Source organism: Psammomys obesus, unplaced genomic scaffold, assembly GCF_907164565.1.
Source record: "Psammomys obesus unplaced genomic scaffold, mPsaObe1.curated_primary_1811, whole genome shotgun sequence".
NCBI lineage: Eukaryota > Metazoa > Chordata > Mammalia > Rodentia > Muridae > Psammomys > Psammomys obesus.
Window position 1 is genome coordinate 3,562,869 of NW_026596091.1, and position 19,218 is coordinate 3,582,086.

Here is a 19,218-nt window from a genome sequence, read left to right on the forward strand (position 1 = left end):
GCGGCGGGCGTTGGGCGCGGGCGGCGGGGAATGCGCTCGGCGGGGCCGCCCGGGCACCTGGGAGCCGAGGCGGCGGGTCCCCGCGAGGAGCGAGCGGCCTGGCGGCCCCCGGCCCGCCAGGCGCCCGCAGCATGCAGCCATCTGGCGGCTGGCGCGCCCCGGACTTGCCCCGAAGGTGGGAAGGGAGTCTTGGAGGTTGCACGGGGGCTCCAGTCGCCCGTGCTTGGGGGGCGGAGGGGGGCGGCGGGAGGCTCTGCGAGAACAAAGAATTAGCGAGCACCCACAGATCCTCCTCATGCCCGAAGTGCTACAGCAGGACTGTTTGCTTTAGGCAAGGTTGGGTAGCGGGCGACCTTTAGAAAAAAAATGGCATCCCGCTAACCCTCACGGACCCTCGTTTTGTGGATAGTGCCACAAACCACCGGGGTGTCTTCAGCTCTCGGGAGGGAAACTAAACGGCAACAGAAAGTGAGGGCTCAACCGGTCAGTAGTAGTGGCATTGATAAATAGGCGCTTTATGGGTGAAGTATTGAGAGTTTAACCAGGATTCCTTTCAAAGGCAAATCATTCCTCCCTCTTCTGCACTGCTCTGTAACTTAATTTAAGGATTCTATGGATGCAAAGCCGTGGTTGTCCATGCCAAAGAATGGAGGTTGGAGGAAGGGAGCGCTGCTTTTCTTGGATACAAATTTGCATTTCTTCAAACATTAAGCAGATGTATGCATTCCCTTGAGCTATTTTACAGATTATAACCTGCCCTTAGGAAAATGCTTTCCATATTATTTTATTTTTAATGGACTAAATCTAAATATATACTTAGCCAACTATAAGGGTTGGTAAGGCTCTCACCCTGTACCCACCTATTCTAAGCAAGATACATAAGCATGCCCAACTCCTGTGTTTTAAGTGTTCAGACACACTTTTTAAAGCTACAAGAGCAGTTTTGGATCTATAAAAGGGGATATGTATGGACAGATAATACAGATTACTTTTAATATTAGAACAATGCCAGGCAGTCTTTGCTTGTCTGGGTCCTTGAATGCCATTTTTAAAATTCAACTCAGTAGCCACAGTTTTTTTCCCTGCTGTGTACAACATTTCATACTACAGTGCCAATCTGCAATCCTTCCTTTGAAATTAATACTAGATTTTTGTTTTGTACCCCCTCCATTTAAGTATTTCCTTTGAAAAAAATACAAAAACAGCAACTAGGAAGGTGCCAGTATTGCCACTGCTTTTGATTTACTCAGCTATTTATGCCTTACAGTAAGACCGGAGTGCTTGCTGGCTTGCTGTGATTTTAGTTCACAGTGATGGCGCTTTAGCACGATAGCTAAGGGCCCTGTGGATGTCTGTGTTTCGGTGTGCCCTTGGGGCAGTGTGGCCATGCCCTCCCCATGTGCAGTGGGGGCAGCACAGCATATAGTCTGATAGACATTTTTTCCTTCCTTTTCAGTTTAAAAATGTGTACATCTCTGAAACGTTTAAGAAAGCCACCCTCAAAATTTCAAGTTAATAAGTAGGCTATTTCTGTACTTGGTGTCAATATTTGATGTAAATTAGATGTGAGTTTTCAGTCTTTTGCATAATATATACTTTGGTCCCTTATTTTCAGGGTTGTGATGAATATTGATTATTAAAACAAATCCAGGGCTATGTTAGAAAGCCATTTCCACCTTCCCTGTAGAATTAACTTTTCCCCTCCATTGATTAAGTATAGGACATAAGGTGACCTGTGTTCTCTTTGATTTTAGGAAAGCCTATAGACCATACACGTTACTATTAATTGATGTTTGTCTTTTAGGTTAAAATTGGACAAGGATCCAACACCTTTGTGACAGGTGTTTGAGAGCACCATTGACGTACAATTCTGACAGTATTTCATGACAGTGAGTATGTTTTAATCATCTTGGTTAGTTCTGTATGAATCTTTGCAGTTGAGGCAGACGGTCCCTGTGCTTAGCGCCTTTGCTTCTTGTCAGCCACTGGCACACGCTCACTGATTGCTATGGGCCGCCTGCTCAGCTGGTAGGTTATTAATGAATGTGAACATGGTTATGTGCAGAATGGAAAAGGCTGAATCTTCCTGCACTTGCTGAGAGGGGCGTAGTTAATTAACCTGGGACTGTCAGGAGGAATCCTCCTGGCCTGAAGAGGGCCTGACACTTGATGGGATTTGGTTAGGTAAAAGTTGTCACTCAGAGCCACTGGTTTGGAGATGGAGACAGACATTTTTTTCTAGGTGGGGATTTCATAGGATGATGGTGTGACAGACCTCCCACCTGGCGGGATCTGGCTCTGCTGCAGCATCTATGACTCCAGGCGGGGCACAGCTCCTATGAGTCATGGTTGCTTCACTCTTAAATGAGAGCCCTGCATTTGGTGGTCCCCCAGGCATATTTTAGTACTAAGGTTTTGTTAGGTGGCAAAAGGAACCTTCTTGTAAAGCTCTGAAGAGGTTTGGATTTGACACAAGAGGTCTTGTGGAAGCATTTTTGTTAAGTTAGTCTTGACAGGATGCTGAGCTGGGCTGGATGGTGATCCAGTGAGGTAGGAAAGGAGGGGCAGTTCCCGGTGGAGAGCAGCAGACGATGCTGACATAGTTAGCTCAGATGAGTAGTTACCAGGAGAGGGGAGATGGCTTATACCCCAGTGTCCTAGTGTTCCTTGATGGCTGCTTGTGTGGCAGGTAAACAGTGATTGTAAATTTAGCATTTATGAGAGTAGAGGTAACATTTAATGAGTTCACTAGAAGAGTAGAGGAAGAAAGAGAAAACAATAACCGTGGATTGAAACTAACAGTTAGGGACAGAGTAAGATTATTGCTTTGTAAGTCTGGGGAGAACGAAGTGAGCAGGCGGCCTCAGTGTTCCGGTCCGTCAGGCTGCAAGATCTCTGGCAGCTTTCAGAGTGCCGGCATTGGCACGCCAGAGTTTAAAAGCATTCATTAGGGAGTCTACATAGGAATGAAAGGGTGTGTAAGAACCATGTGTTGCAGTGAGAGTGAAGCTAGACCAAAGAGTGGGAAAAGTGAAGGTTTTCACAAGCCATAACAGCGCAGCTGTGGCATAGAGATGGGAATCTTGATACTATTTCTTACTCTCCAAGGAAGATAAAGAGCAGATAAGAAGTGAGGTTGGGTCTGGGAGGAAAGGTCTTTGTGCCTGGAAGAACCAAAACTGTTAGAAAAAAAACAGAAATTACAGACACTTGATGCTGTGTGCTTTTAAGCTGTAGCACACCTTTGCTGGGGCATTTGCACAGAACCCTGTTACAGCGGCTCTGTAATCCTCAGCAGAGAGGGTGGAAAGTGACCCATTGACAACACTTCTCGTTTGTGGGAGCTGTGCATCCAACTCAGAGGAGGCCAGGGACCTTGCACCAGAACATTCTGGCTTTCCAAGCAGCTTAAACATTCTAAATATATAGTCAGTGGATATGCAGAGGGAACATGAAAAGCCAGGCCTAAGCACTTCATTGGATTTAAAGAATATCAGCAGCAGCCGGGCGTGATGGTGCATGCCTGTAATCCCAACACTTAGGGAGGCAGGGGCAGGCGGATCTCCACAAGTTCGAGGCCAGCCTTGTCTACAAAGCTGGCTGGGACAGTGAAGGCTACCCAGAGAAACTCTGTCTCAAAGACAAAAAACAAAAAAGACAACAAAAAAGCCATCATTGTCAGCTCAGATAGCATAGGTGCTGACCCTAATGTAATAAGGTGGCTTCTCCACCTCAGTTCACCAGGCCTAGGAACTGCCTCAGCTGCACATGACATTGTAAATTCATGGTGATGTGCAGGGCTCTGGCCCTGGACAGGTGCTGGGGATCATCTTAGCCTGCTTCCCGCCACAGTGGCAATGCTACACACTCTTCTGTCTTCTGGCTGTGGTGTTGCCCCCTCCATTTTCTATCCTGGGCGGTACTCTACTCTTTTACTAAAAATACCCCTTTGGTGGCTCTTAGCTTGTCCCCCAATACTGTGTTTCTCTATTTCTTCTGTCTGAAACATCACTGTGCCCCCAACCCCTTTTTTCTATTTCTTTCAGTCTCAGTTTAAATGCCATCTCCTTTTGTTTGTTTTGTTTTTTAATACAGGGTTTTTCTGTGTAGTCCTTGCTGGCCTTGAACTCAAGAATCCGCTTGCCTCTGCCTTCTGAGTGCTAAAACTAAAGGCATGTGCTGTCATCGCTAGCTAAGTTTCATCTCCTAATGGAGCTGTTCTTGGCCCTCTCAGACTAGTCTATTGAAGCCCCTTTGAAATAAGGTCACTAGTAAAACATCTGTATTTCTTAGCACTTGGTAGCATTAGCAATTGGTTGGTTGGTTGTCATTTATATGCTAAATATGTTTATTTATATTATGTCTGCATATACACACATGCTAAGTATGTAACAGCATGGAGTATCCCCGGTATACCATGCTCAGTGTTTTTAGCTATGTCTCCTGATCCACGAGGAAGTCCTCCACCCATCCACCATGCTCAAATTCTCATGACCAGAAGGTAGCAGGGATTTTTAAACTAGGCGATTCCAGACCCAGTGGCCTGGAAGAGCCCAGACTGCTCTGTACTCCTCACCCTCTCCCCTAGATTATGTAATATTTGTTCTCTGTGGATGAGGACAGTGCCCCAAAGTGTGGACCAGTAAGCAGTGAGTGCTCAGTCTGTGAACTGATTGCTGGCTGACTTTCATCTCCATTTCTCTTTCATAAACATTTCATAGAAAAACAAACCTTAGACTACATAACAAGTTCTCCCCTCTACTCCTTATATACAGCAGAGTAGCCAGCATGGTGTAAGGCCCAGAGGTTAGGCTGCTGTGTTAAGGGATGCTGCTGCTGCTGTTGTCTTCAGACAAGTGGACGTTGGAGATTTCAGAACAGGATAAGTCAAGAAATTCCAGCCGGGAAAGGAATGTTGGAATAAGGGGGAGGGGGGGGCGGATTTTAATGGTAGAAAGAGGCAAGGAACAGAAGGCTTGCAGTGACAGGCTAAAACTTGTAGACCCAAAGACATGCACCATGTGCAGTTAAGTAGAAGACACAGGGCTTCAGAAGATGAAGAGGCGAGCCAGCGCCTGCAGTAACTGTGAGCCAAGCACTATCTTCTCAGCTCTGCCCTTCATTCTGACAGCTGTGAAACAGTATTATCTGCCCACTTGGAAGGCTGGTGCAGGCAGTCCACACGGTCGCGTACAGCAAGATGCCAGGAGTCAGCTCTCTGCTCTAGTATCTTGGGTTTTATTTATGAGTCAGCTCATCTCTAGATCCACCTAGCTCCTTGAACAGACTCTTGCTTGGGGAACACTAAGACACTATCCTGTGAACATTCACCTAGCCAAGAATCTCACACCTTACTAGTCAAGACTTGTCTTCAATTTGGGGTTCTGAGACAAACTTTTTGATCCTATTTCTTCCAAAATAGTGACCCCTCAGCTATCCTTGTAGACCGTCTTTCCATGGCCAACAGGTCTATTTTCATGTCCATGAAAGGCATTTATGATAAGAAGTAGCATTGTCTATTGGGGTGATGGGTGATATGTGTATTAGTTAATGTAAGATGGCAGGGCAGTACTGTTCCCTAAATATAGAAATAGGTAGGAAGGTAAGTGAATAGGACCTCTACATCTCCATAGACTGTTAAACGCTCCTTAAAACAGCTCTAATTACAGAAATGTATCTCTTTCTACAGCTGAATTAGCTACCAAAGCCAACAGATGCACAGGAGATATGCCATGTTGAAAACTTGGAGACTAGCCTGGCATGTTCGTATTAGAGAAACCCCAGCCGTGGAGAATGCAGACTACAGTTAGTGTGTCTCCTAGGCCTTGGTTCAGTGTGCAGTGAGCGTGCAGCTGCTGCCCTGCGCGTGCAGCTCTCCATACACGCAGGCCAGGGCTTCCTTGTCTAGTATTCGCAAAGCAGAAAGCTGCTGCATCTGGTGCTGCTGAAATGAACTAGAGTCTGTTCAGGACTGATACTTTCCTTTCTTCCCAGATTTTTCCTCTTAAAATTGTTGTTTCTCATAGTCCTAAACAGGCTGAAAAGAAAAAAGGTAGAGGCTGAGGAGTAAGTGTGGTTGACTCAGTACTTGCCACATGAGGACCAGAGTTCAGTCTCCGGAACACATGTGAAAAAGCCAGCCGTGATGATGTGCATAGCCTGGGCTAGGGGGATCCAAGCAGATCCTGGGGTTCAGACAGCCAAGCCTAATTGGCTAGTGCCAGGTCAGTGAGAGACTATCTTAGAAAACAAGGTGTGAGTTGGGCATAGTGGCACACAACTGTAGTCCCAACACTCTCGGAGGCAGAGGAAGCGGATCTCTGTGGTTATACTTTTCCTAACTCTATATTCCGGTCTCTTAGATATTTTCTTTTCTTTAAAGAATCAAAAAGTTTGAGGAGCCAGGCATGGTGGTACATGCCTTTAATCCCAGCACTTGGGAGGCAGAGGCAAGTGGATCTCTGTGAGTTCGAGGCCAGCCTGGTGTACAGAGGGAGTCTAGGACAGCCAAGGCTACACAGAGAAACCCTGTCTTGAGAAAAAAAAAACAAAAAAAAAAAGAAGGAAAGAAAAGAGAAAAAAAAAGTTTGAGGAGCCAGGGGAAGAGAAGATGCTTGTATTAGACTCAGATGATGGGTTCGTTCAAGACCTGGCATGACGGTGTATACCTCATGTAGAAAGGCTAAGGCAGGAGGACTGCAAGTTCAGTCTGGGCTCTGTAACAACACCCTGCTGGAAAAAAAAGGTAGCTGTACTTTTGGCTGACATAGAGGCAGCAAAGGGAAGTGTGCAGCAGGAACAAAATTTTACATCCTTAGGCCTCAAGGGAGGGGTGGGCTGGGCTACTTCCTGGGAATGCTTTGCTCACTTTGATTTGTACTCTAAGGAAAAGGTGTATGGTAAGTAAGGTCAACTGTAGATTCATTTTGTTGTTTTGTTTCTCTCTTGATTTTATAGTTATACTACATATGGAAAATGGACAGGAATATTGAGTAGTTAGCAAATTATTAAAAATTTTCCAAGTCAAGAAATATATTTTCTTTCAATAAGTTAAACTGAGAAATAGAATTAGTCCACCTGGTGAGAGTTTAAGCGCCGAGTCATGTTTTCTGAAGAGACTAAAAGACTTTGTCTCCTTAGATGGATGGCGACAGCTCCACAACAGATGCTTCTCAACTAGGGATTTCCGCAGACTACATTGGAGGAAGCCATTATGTTATCCAACCCCACGATGGTAAGATCCACAGCCAGAGCCAGGCTACACTAGGTCACCAGTGTCTTTACAGCAGAGAGAGCGATCGCATGCCCTAGTTCACTGAAGTCTCAATGAGCCTGGTCTAGTGGCACAGAGCTATAATCCCAGCTATATGGCAGGCTAAGGCAGGAGGGTTACAAGTTCAGGACTGGCTTAATCAGCTTTGTGACACCTGTCTCAAAATAAGAAGTTAAGACCAGATGTAGCACACAGCTTTAATCTCAGCACTCGGGAGGCAGAGGCAGGCAGATTTCTGTAAGTTCGAGGCCAGCCTGGTCTACAAAGCAAGTTTCAGGCTAGGCAGGGCTACATGGAAAAATCTTGTCTCAAAAGAAAGAGAGGTGGGAAAGAAAGGAAGGGCAAGGAAAAAAGAGACAGGCATAGCAGCTGGAGGTAGTCACTCAGTGCTCTACAGTTAGTGTATCTCCTAGGTTCTGTCCACATACTTGAAAAGCAAGCCCCTTCTTGGAGTACCCTACTGTTTTACTAGAACTAGTCTTCAGAAGCGTGCTGAGTCCTAGAAAGACTCTGCTAGTGCTTTCAGAAATTCTCAAAACTTATCACTGCCTCCCTGGAAACAGTAAATAAGAGGAATTCTTATTTAATTAATCCACCAGAAATAGTTTACTTTAGTGCCATTTTAATTTGTAAATTTAAACATGTAGCTTTAGGAGCTGTGAAGGGATTGGTGCTCCTATATACTATGTTGTCGCTACCCAGTTGAGTCAGTAATTTTTCAGGTCTGTAGAATTTAATTTAATCTTTATATGAACAAGTTTATATACATGCTGGGAGTTTTATACTGTATAAACCTTTGTATACAGGATTATATAAACTTGGCTTTGATAAACATAAACCTTAGTCTAGCAGTTTGTAAGGAGCATAGGTTGCAGACTGAGTTTTATAGCTAAGTTAGACAGGAGTTATGACCCTGCGGCTTCTGGGGATTGAGCCCAAGACCTCCTACATGGAAGGCAAGCAGTCCACACTGAGTTCCGTTCCCCCCAGTGCTGGGCACCCCCCATCTGCCCATAGAACCAAGACCCAGGCGCACAAACCTGATACCTGGCATCAGGAAAAAAATCTTGATGAGGGGAATGAGAAGCGAAAAGAATTATAAAACCTTTTAGAGAAAGCACAGAACTAGCAAAGGTTTTGCATGAAAGGGGCATCTTGCAAGGTGCTATAGGGATATGAGGGAACTTTTTGAAGACCGGGTGGTGGGATTTTACATGACAGTGAAGACAAGAATGCTGGGCACTGGGTTTGAGATCAGTTCTGACCCTGAGGAAAATGTGGAAAACAGTTGATACATAATGCAAATCGGATATTGAGCCACGTGGCTCTTGCTTCAGAACATCACAGATAGTCTTCTCAAGGTTGAAGTAAAAATTATGAAAAGCTTTATGTGTATGTGCTTGGGTGAGCTTATGTGCACCGTGTGTGCAGTTGCCTGTGGACGCAGAGGGCATCAGATCCCGTGGAACTGGAGTAACAGGCGGTTGTGAGCTGCCTGATGTGGGTGCTGGGAACCGAACCCGGGTCCTCTGCAAGAGCAGTAACTGCTCTTAACCGTTGAGCAATCTCTCCAGCCCCTAAACCTAATTCTTAAAAAACTTTCTTTAGATACTGAGGACAGCATGAATGATCATGAAGATACAAATGGTTCAAAAGAAAGTTTCAGAGAACAAGATATTTATCTTCCAATTGCAAATGTGGCTAGGATAATGAAAAATGCCATACCTCAAACAGGAAAGGTAACGTAGAGGAGACTTTATCTGGCTTTTCTTTTGCAGGGGGAGGGCGAGGGAATGGAAACTGTAAGACACATGTATACGTAGTTAAATCAGTAGCTAGCTATTGATTTCAGTCCCCAGCCTTTCAGCACATCGAATATTTGTTTCTGACTACTTGGCTACTGAACAGTGCTCTCTCTTCAGTCCTCTCACCTACCCCTGTGCACTGACACTAGAATGTCAGTGACGTTAGGTTGCATTGGACAGGTATGATCAGATTTTACAACACCCTGGCATTTGGAAACAGTTGTGTTCATTTTTAATGCAAATGGGGTGATGTGCACTTCATCTGACACACACAGTAGCTTTGTCTTCTTAGAATGCCTTTTGCAAAACATTCCTCAGCCAGGTGTGGTGGCACTTTTAATTCCAGCATTTGGGGAACTGAGGCAGAAGGATTGCCAAGAGTTCAAAGGCTACATACGGTCCACACCAACCTTGGCCACATAGTGAGACCTTGTGTCATAAAACAGACAAAGCTCAAAATTGAGCGTATCACTTGGTCTAAGGTAAATTTCATACTTTATATATTTATATATATATTAATTTTTGCCATCCATTTATAACTGTTCTTTTGAAAGTAAAGCTTACAATAAATGTACTATAGGTATGTCGCTCACACTGTAAGTCCTGATCTAAGAAATTTCCTCTGTGTGTTTAGGGCAGAGGAATTGTTGCAGACTTGCTCATGCCTGCCCTGTCTTTTCCCAGAACTCCAGCTCTGTGGCCACCAAGCCGCTAAAATGTGGCTGGTCTAAAAAGACATGCTATAACTAAGCCACCAGGTATTAGAGGCCTGGTGTTAGGAGGACAGTGGAAATGTCTCATGTTAAATTGATTGCATGTTTCAGCCGTAACAACTTTAATATAAAGTTGTGTGTGTGTGTGTGTGTGTGCATGCTAGATAAAATAATAATGTAACATTGCTTTAGGAAATATAGAGTTATCCGCTTGGCTTGCATTCCATTGTTTTCGTTCAGTGTGTGCACTTTGATTTACCTTCTCTACCATATAAAATTGAACAGAACAGCACAGAACATGTGTAAAGGTTACGGGACAACTTATGGTATTTAATTTAGTTCTTTCCATCATTTTGGCCCTGGTGTCAAACTCAGGTGGTCAGGTTTGACAGCAAGTACCTTTACCTAATGAACCTTCTTGCCCAATAATAGGGCCCAATAATAGCAATTTTTTTAGGAAGAATTTTGAGTGTCACTGCCATTTTAAGTGGCTGTAGAATTAATTATTTGATTGATCTATTTGTTTTTCATTTTTAGATCCCAGAACTTTATCTTTTTATGTATATATGTATATATTATGATAGGGTGTCCCGGAACTTGCCATGTAGCCCAGGGTGCCCTCTGCCTGCTTCTGCCTCCCAAGAATTAAAGGCATTCACTGCAATGCCTAGCAGATCCCAGAACTTAAAGAGAATTTTTATTCATAATGATATTTTATTCATTATGCTGTTCCTGGCAATACTCAGAAACCATAACTTGACATTTTCTAGCCTCAATAGTAAAAAGTAAATAAATTCAATATTTTACTCTTTTCTAAGTATCCTGTGGATTCAGTTTTTTTTTTTTTGAACATTGTTTTTTTTTTAATCATTTTATTTATGTATGAATGTTTTGTTTGCATGTATGTCTGCACCACATGTATGCCTGGTGCCTGAGGCCAGAAGAGGGAGTCGAATCCCCGGAACTGGAGTTATAGATGGTTGTGGGCCATCATGGGGTTGCTGGGAATTGAACCTGTGTCCTGGAAGAGCAGCCAGTACTCTTAACCACTTAGCCAACTCTTCAGCCCATTTTTATTTATTTGTTTTAGGGAGGGGCCTGTTGTTTATCTGCTAGATCATCATTTCTTGGAAATGCTGAGAAAAGTGCTTGCTGAGTGTGAACCCATTGTGTGCTCAGTGCAGGCACTGGGGTTGACTTCCTGGGCATGTGGTCTTCATCTGTTTGGGACGGTAGGGCCACTCAGTGGTAGCTCTCACCATCTCAGTTCTGTTTGCTGTGAATAGTTCCTACTGTCATGTACATGTTTGTTCTGTTTATTCTGACTCCGAGTTGCTGTTCCAACATACATCAGTGTTTAAGGGGCTAAAGTTTCGCCATCAGCAGCAGTAGGACCCTGGCTCAGGTGGTGGAGTGCTTGCTTACCACGCACAAAGCTCTGGGCTTTTAAAACTCCATTTGTAGTGCCAGCTCTTGAGAGGTGGAGGCAGGGAGATCTAAAGTTCGCAGAGAGAGCCCAGCTTGGGAGACACGAGACCCTGTGTCAAAAGGTTGTCGGTCAGTACAGTGATATACAGTTTCTGTAGCTTTTTCTTTTGCAGCTGTTAAGGTAATACTTATGTTCCCTACAAATTTACTCATGGCTTTTTTTCCTTCAGATTGCAAAAGATGCCAAAGAATGTGTTCAGGAATGTGTGAGTGAATTCATAAGCTTTATAACGTCCGAAGCAAGCGAACGGTGTCATCAAGAGAAGCGGAAGACAATCAATGGGGAGGATATCCTGTTTGCCATGTCCACGCTAGGTTTTGACAGCTATGTGGAGCCCCTGAAACTGTACCTTCAAAAGTTCAGAGAGGTAAATGACACGCACTGTCACCTCAGTGTTTACAATACATCGCTTAAATACTCTGCAGCATTACATTTCCAGTAGTATTTAATGTGTTATAGTATTTAAATTCCAAGCCTTTTATTGTTTCCTTCGTTTATTACAAACTTCAGCAGGTGGGTAGTGATTAAGAGAATTCTGGGTTTGGGTTGCCTGAGGTCTGAACTGTTTTATCGTGGCCAGGTTTAAATGCTTTAGACTTTGGTGCCTTGTCTATAAAGAGAGACTCCGGCAATTTAATTATAGATTATTGAAAAGACTACTTAAGTGCCAAGCTGTGTTGCTGCACGCCTTTGATCCTAACTCTTGAGAGGAAAAGGCAGGTGGGTTTCTGTGAAACTGGTCTACAGAGCTAGTTTCAGGACAGCCATGGCTACACAGAGAAACGTTCTGGGGAGAGAAAATTAAAAAAGGAAGGAAAGAAAATACTTCATAAGCAGTGGTCTGTGCTGCTGTGGTAACCTAGCCGGTGTGAGGCTTCTCGGGCACCAAGAGGACGCTGTGTGTGCACGCACTTGTGCTGTCTGTCACTTGGTGCTGTCTGTTCGGAGACAAGTCTCATTGAGACCAAAGCTCACCAAGTAGCTAGGCTGGCTGGCCACTAAGCCCCAGAGCCCTTTAGTCTGTGTCCTCAGCACTGGTTACAGGTGTGTGCACCACACCCAGCTTTTAAGTGGGTTGCTAGGAATCTGAACTCAGGTCCTCAGGCTTGCTGTGATGGTATGGGTGTTTTTATGATTAAAGTATGAAAACTAAAGCACAGTACTCTCCCAAATAATTCCACAACACTGTCTGTGGTACCCAGAAAACAGGTGGAACTTTGGAGGTCTCTGGTTCAAACTAACTTTTATTTGGGAATTTTAAACACTAAAGCTTAGAGTATCCACTATTTTCCACCCATGTGCATGTGTACGCAATGAGTGTGTGTGGTGTGATCCCGGAAAGGGTTGATAAACTAGCTATCATAATAAAGGCTGGTAACTCTGCCTGCTTGTGTATATGTGATCCCAGAAAGTGTTCATAAAATACTCAGAGTAAAGGTTTCTAACAGAAGCTTCTGATTCGGGACATTACATGAACATTCTCATTTAACAACTTTGGGTTCTTTCTTCCCTAGGCCATGAAAGGAGAGAAGGGCATTGGTGGAGCAGTCTCAGCCACAGATGGACTAAGCGAGGAGCTCACAGAAGAGGCATTCAGTAAGCACATCCCACAGCTGTGCTGGGCAGCGGCTCACCCACCATATGGGCAGTGTGTAGGCAGCAGTGCTGGCGAGTCTCAGGACTGGGCGATCTTTCAGACCTGTTCTCAGTGACCACTACAAGTTTATGCCTTTGTTTGTGTTTGAAGTTAGTGAGTGACATGTGTAGATTTTAAGTAGGAGATTTTCTTTGATAGTTATGAGTCATTTCCATAACTTCTAGTTTCAAGTGAAGATTCCTGAGTTAGGAATATTGACTACTGTAGCTTGTACCAGAAAATTTTAGGCTTACATGTTACTTACGGGACATGTGGTGCTCAGTCCTGTGTTGCCAGCCAAGCCCTGTGGTGAGGCTACGTCTGAGCATGTCTCAAACCCTGTTGCTAAGGGCAGTTTAGAGTTGTGAGTCATGATTTTACATGGGCTTATATTCTGCATGTGTGGGAGAAATCTAATGGGACATAATGGCATTAAACAAAGTTTGAGGCCCAGAAAGTAAGATCATTTGCTCTTTTTTTTCCCCTCCCCTTCCTTTCAGCTAACCAGTTACCAGCTGGCTTAATAACTGCGGATGGCCAGCAACAAAACGTTATGGTTTACACGACGTCCTACCAACAGGTACGGTGCTGTCTGCATTTCAGAAAGCTTCAAACACACGGTATAGTCACTCATTTTTTTCTGTTTTGTTTTGCTTTTTGTTTTTTCGAGACAGAGCTTCTCTATGTAACAGCCCTGGCTCTCCTAGAATTCTTTGTAAACCAGGCTGGCCTTGAACTCACAGAGATCTGCCAGCCTCTGCCTCCCAATTAAAGGTGTGCACCACCACACCCAGCTACTCACTGATTTTGTTTGTAATCACCCATCATTTCCAATTCATTAATGTAATTGCAGTTACATTAAGGATACAATAAGTTTTTCTCAAAATACGTATTACTATTAAAGTTCTTTAACGATTAGAACATTTTACAGGTGTTCCCATCTACATAGATGACAACTGAGAGAACTCTGAGCTGGGCAGCCTGCCTAGCTGGGGTGGGGGCAGCCCTCTGCCTTGCCTGTTTGGTATCTGAAATAGACATGTTACTTTAAGCTTTTAATTTACATTTTCAAATCTTAGATTTCCGGTGTCCAGCAGATTCAGTTTTCGTGATCTGAAAACAGGATGGAACCAAGCTTGTGGAGAGTGAGAGTCTGAGCAAGTCTGGAACAGAGGCATTGGGAGGAAGTAAGGGTGAAGCCGCCTCTTTGTACAATAAGTAGCTGTAATGTAGCTTCCTGATGCTTGACTAATTGAGGTGTTAATTCTGACTTGAGAATCTTTTTCATGAATGATTTTAAAGAAAAAAAAATTGGATTTTAAAGGTATTAAAATATTTTTGTTTTGTACGAGAGTTTGTTGCTCTGTATGACGCCTGTATGCATTGTATATTGCAATTTATTACTGTCAGAGATTTGTAGACAGTTTCTTATTTTCATATTGAATCATGTTATTTTGTAATTCAAGTAAGCAGCTGGGTTAATTCATAATGTTTGCCCTTTTAATAAAATATAAGGGTAGAGTTCATTTTGAATGAAAGTTGCCTTTATTACAAATTTGAGTTTGTCTTGGCTATATACTATCTTGCATGAGAACTTAGCTAGATTTTTAGCACTTTATTTATTGAAAAACATTTTTTTGGTAAAACACCCATAGCTTAAGCAACGTCTTTTTTAAATGTAATTGAATAATTAAGTTGGATGCAGAAGCAAGTATTGTCTGGCCTGTTAAACTTGGCGTCCATCACTGTCTGTGCCTGTTCAGGTAGCTTTAGTTACTGTCATGGGTGTTAGAATTCATTTCTATTTGATACAGTCCTAGCATTCCTGAAATGGTCCTATCTTGAAGTATTAACAGTATCCTCTTCAAGAGGAGGGATTTTTGATAGTCATTTTAGCTTTACTGAAAGGTCAGCTTTCCTGTTAGGCTGTGGGAACTGTGGACATGATTCTGTGTAGACAGTTGTGGGCATAAGTAGTGAACAGGAGAGCTGTGAGTCTGATTTCTGTGACACAAGAGCCTTCTGGTTTGCTGTTGTGCTATCTGCAATACACTAACATTAGATGATGCTGTTTTGTACAGTTTACTAGTGTGTACTTGGGTTTCTTTTTAAAAGATTTCTATTTTCTCATCTAGTTCTTTTATTAGTAATAATTACTTTGAATTTTTGTGTATGTGGTGGTGGTAGTTTTAGCCCTATCAAAAATGGCTTAGTGTACAGTTTGTCCAGAAGCAAATTTGTGGGACTCCAATGGAAAAAGAAGAGCAGGTTTTTTTTAGGCACAGACTTACATAATGGCCACTTTGCCAGGAGTCTTAGGGAACATAGCTGGCTATTCTGAGATTAAACAACTCCCTCCTCTCCTACCTCCCTTTTCAATAATCTTTCTTGTAAAAAATGCACATAGGAAAGAATGGGAAAGGATGGATAAGCAAAATCAACAGTCATCCTACTGTGTTGAAATAACCAATGTTAAAATTTTGATAAATTCATTTGTCCTTTTACTTTGCTAAATATGTATATTTTTATAAAAATGGGCTCATGTTGTGCACACTGTTTTGTAACTGGCTTTTTCACTTAACAATATATTGTGAACTCTTCCCCAGGCCATGCATGGTCTTCTGCATCATTTTTACTGGGTTTTTATTCTGCTGTATGACTAAATCATGATTAATTTATTTAATCGCCTATTGCAAAATTTGACTTTTTTCATCTCTTCATAGTTATAAACAGCCCTTCACTGAATCCTGTGTACATCGTAACTTTTCTTGAAATAAATTCTTAGAAGTAGAACTGCTGGGTTACCAGATACACGAACAGTAAGGTTTTTGCTCATGTGTGGGTTCACTTTGGAATGTGTCCTACCCAGATGGTGCTGCTACTTCACTGATGGAGTGAGGCCTTGGATCGGATCATTCTCTACTTAAAGACTGAATTGAGGGAAGAATTAAGAGAGAAAAACTGCCAGTTCCTTTTAAATTTACATCATCATTAAAACAGGATTTTGAACCTGATTGCAAGTAACACTTTTTAGGGCAAAGGCAAATGCCCTCTGGGTACTCCACAACATGCAGGGCAGGGTGCGGGCATTCTAACTAACGTGTCAGTTAGTGTTGGCTTTCTGGTTGCCCTGGGTTACATCTCATCACCATCCTTAATAAGCTTATTAGCTTAAAATTAGCTTACAATTTTGTAAATACACCTTTTTTTTAAGAGTGACATGGGATTTTAGTGATTTATTTAAGTCACAAGCAGCACAAGGGACTTAAATTATCCTGACTTTGGTGTTTGGTATAGCGGTGTGAAAGCTCTTTGTATTTATTTCTCTCCTCCCATGTAATATGTGTGCGATACCTTCCTGTCTTGAAAACATGCCCATTGCCTTGGTGAGCTAAAGAAATCCAGTTACCTTCAGTATTCTACCTAAAATTCTTTTGAGGGCCAACCTCAGGTTACCATAGTAGAGCACCGAGAAGGAATAGAAAGCTGCTGAGATGGTTCATGGGGAAGGACTTGCTGCCAAGGCTGACCCGAGTTCAGGCCTGCAGGATGTCTTCTGACCTTAACACGGGTGTTAAGGCACACATGTGCTCGCTCACTCTCTTGCCCCCACCCACACATAATTCTATCATTTGCCAGATATAAATATATACACATATATGTAGTTCTCTTAAAGAAAGCTGAGTAGACAGAACGTGCCTTCAGTCACTCCTGTGGAAATTGCTCAACAGTAGGGCTGCTAAGACCCCTCAGTTCTTCCAGTGTGTTTGTTTCTGGATGGTACAGTGGCACATGAATGTCATCCTAGGACTTTGGGAAGTGGAAGTAAGAGCAACAGAGAGTTCAAGGCCAAGCCCCACTTGCAAGGCATTTCACATTTTGGGGTTTCTGACAGGCTTCAGAATCACAATCGCAGATGACAGTGGGATGTCTTCTCTCTGGCTCTCTTCCCTATTGAGACTGCTTCCCTCAGCGCTGCACCCTGGGAGAAGTGCAGAGAAACAGGTGTGCACATGGTGCATTAGCATGCATTCCTCACCCTACAACAACAGTGGCACCATCCTTCATCCCTTTAAGGGGGGATTCCTGACTGCCAGTAGTCAATCTGGTTGACTTCTGCCCTTGCTTTCTACACTGAATCCAAGAGTGTATATGATGAAAGGTAGTTCTGAATCTGGAATACCTGAGTAGTCAGTAGAAACAGGCTTCTTGGGGCCAGTTAAGGTGACTCAGCACAGGGCTGGAGAGATGGCTCAGTGGTTAAGAGTACTGACAGCTCTTCCTGAAGACCCAAGTTCAATTCCCAGCACCCACATAGCAGCTCACTATTGTCTGTAACTCCAAGATCTAACATCTACACACAGACATACAGACAGAGAAAACACCAATGCACATAACATAAAAATAAGTATCTTTTTTAAACTGATGACTCAACAGGCGGGTACTTTTGCCACCAAGGCTAGGGACTGAGTTCAATCTCTGACCCTCAGGATGAGGGAAGAGGACAGTTTCTGTTAGTTTGACCTTCTGACCCTACTCATACCCACACAAATAAATGTAAGAAAACAAGTTTCTAGATAAAGCCAAGGCATAAGCAGGACCTTTCTGCCAAGGAGGCTTGTCAACTTGTGAATAGCAGCATGGTGTCATGCTGCCAAAGGGCCCAACACTTGCGAAGCTGACGCAGGAAGACTGGGTCCAGGAGTCGGAGGACAGCTTGGCAACAAAATAAGATGCTTGCTCAAAACAAAAATACCAGGGCCTGAGGGAGGGCTCAGTGGTTACAGAGCTTGGGTCCCAGCATCCACTGTAGGTGGCTCCCAACCACCTGTACCTCTGGATCCAGGGGATTTGACAAGTCTGTCCTGCACTCAAATGTACAACCCCTCTCCCCCAATTTACAAAATCAAAAACTGGAGATCAAAGCAATCAACAAAGGTTGTCATGCAAGGGAAAATTTGGGCCATTTAAGGAAATGCCAGTGCCCTTTCTTACTCTGGTGAAAATAACTTGGAGAGGGTTACCACGGGGGCTGGGGAGATTGGTTCAGTGTTAAGTGCTTGCTATTCATGCTTGAGGGCTGGAGTTCAAGTCCCAGGGGCACTGTAAACTGCACAGCAGCACGTGGCCATAATTCCAGTGCTGGGGAGGTGGAGATAGGATCCCTAGCGAGTGAGACAACGAGGATTCCCCACAGTGCAGGTGCTACCTTACAGGTCGGTGTTTCCCAGTGTTTCTATAGGGACTACAAACATCCTAGAATGCTGGATATCACCTCATGGGCCTGTAATCCCTGCACGTGGGAGGTAGAGGTAGAAAGATCAGGAATTCAGGGCCATCTCTGAGACCAGCTTGGGCTACATGAGAGAAACCTTGTCTCAAACAAGGCTGCATTGTATTTCCTACTCACATCTACAGTAAATTACATCTTCAGACTTCATTTGGGAAGCAGCCTAGACAATAGAGATTTTATTTAAAAACCCTAAACACTGAGTAAATGAAGAAGGTAGAATAATAAAGTGATATAGAAATCTTTTAGATATTTTTTAGAGAGGCAAATTGAGTCCAAATATATTAAAACATACATACCACAACTAAGTTGTGTTTCTACTAAGAATTCAAGTACAGTTTAATATTTAGAAGAGTTGTATATAGATGGAGAAAGCAGCAGTCAGTAAAACTACTATTCGTAATAAAGTACCAGCATCTAGGGTAGATTTCCTCACCAGTACAGGTGAGTTACACAAACATCCTAACCCAACACTGAGGGCAGGGCAGGGCTCCCGGTTCAGTGAGAGTTGTGTCCGAAGGCAGAGGGTAGCAGAGGAGGACTCCCGTAGTCCACTCTGGCTGCCTCATGCACATGAGTGTACGTACCTGCATGCTCACGTGCACACAACACAAAGCAGTTGATGCATTGTCTTTGAGGAGGCATACGTTCACCATCTGTACTTTCCAGCATTGTACTGCAGGTCCTGCCTAGTGCTGTAGTTAAGGATCAGAAACAGCCATAATGGGCAGATGAAAAAGAAAGCACCAGCTGTAGTGGCACACACTTAATCCCAGCATTCAGGAGGCAGAGGCAGGAGGATCTGAGTTTGAGGCCAGTGTGTTCTACAGAGTGAGTTTCAGGCCAGCAAAGCTACATAATGAGCAACCTTACCTCAATTCCCTCTCCCCCCAAGAAAAAAAGCTCAAAGGCAGCTAGATAGCACTCGGAAGAACTTGGGATGCTTGCTAGATCTAAAAGACTGTTTTCATAGTCTCCAGTGACAAGACTGGGAAGTTCAAAATAAATTCCC

General features: G+C 43.5%; 1 protein-coding gene across 3 annotated transcripts in view; it reads left to right on the forward strand.

Annotated features, from left to right (window-relative positions):
* The window catches only part of Nfyb (nuclear transcription factor Y subunit beta), a 16,459-nt gene extending 732 nt beyond the window's left edge, over positions 1–15,727 (forward strand). The window contains exons 1-8 of one of the 3 annotated variants that reach the window (XM_055627958.1): positions 27–175; positions 1,805–1,889; positions 7,141–7,234; positions 8,882–9,012; positions 11,450–11,647; positions 12,795–12,876; positions 13,417–13,496; positions 13,996–14,103. In XM_055627958.1, the coding sequence (XP_055483933.1) occupies positions 1,884–1,889; positions 7,141–7,234; positions 8,882–9,012; positions 11,450–11,647; positions 12,795–12,876; positions 13,417–13,496; positions 13,996–14,028 (624 nt within the window). In that variant the 5' untranslated portion in view covers positions 27–175; positions 1,805–1,883 and the 3' untranslated portion in view covers positions 14,029–14,103. Of the gene's footprint in view, positions 1–26; positions 176–1,804; positions 1,890–7,140; positions 7,235–8,881; positions 9,013–11,449; positions 11,648–12,794; positions 12,877–13,416; positions 13,497–13,995 lie in introns of those variants that run through there. The other 2 variants (XM_055627957.1, XM_055627959.1) reach the window with 2 other exon arrangements.
* Positions 15,728–19,218: the final 3,491 nt, after the last annotated feature.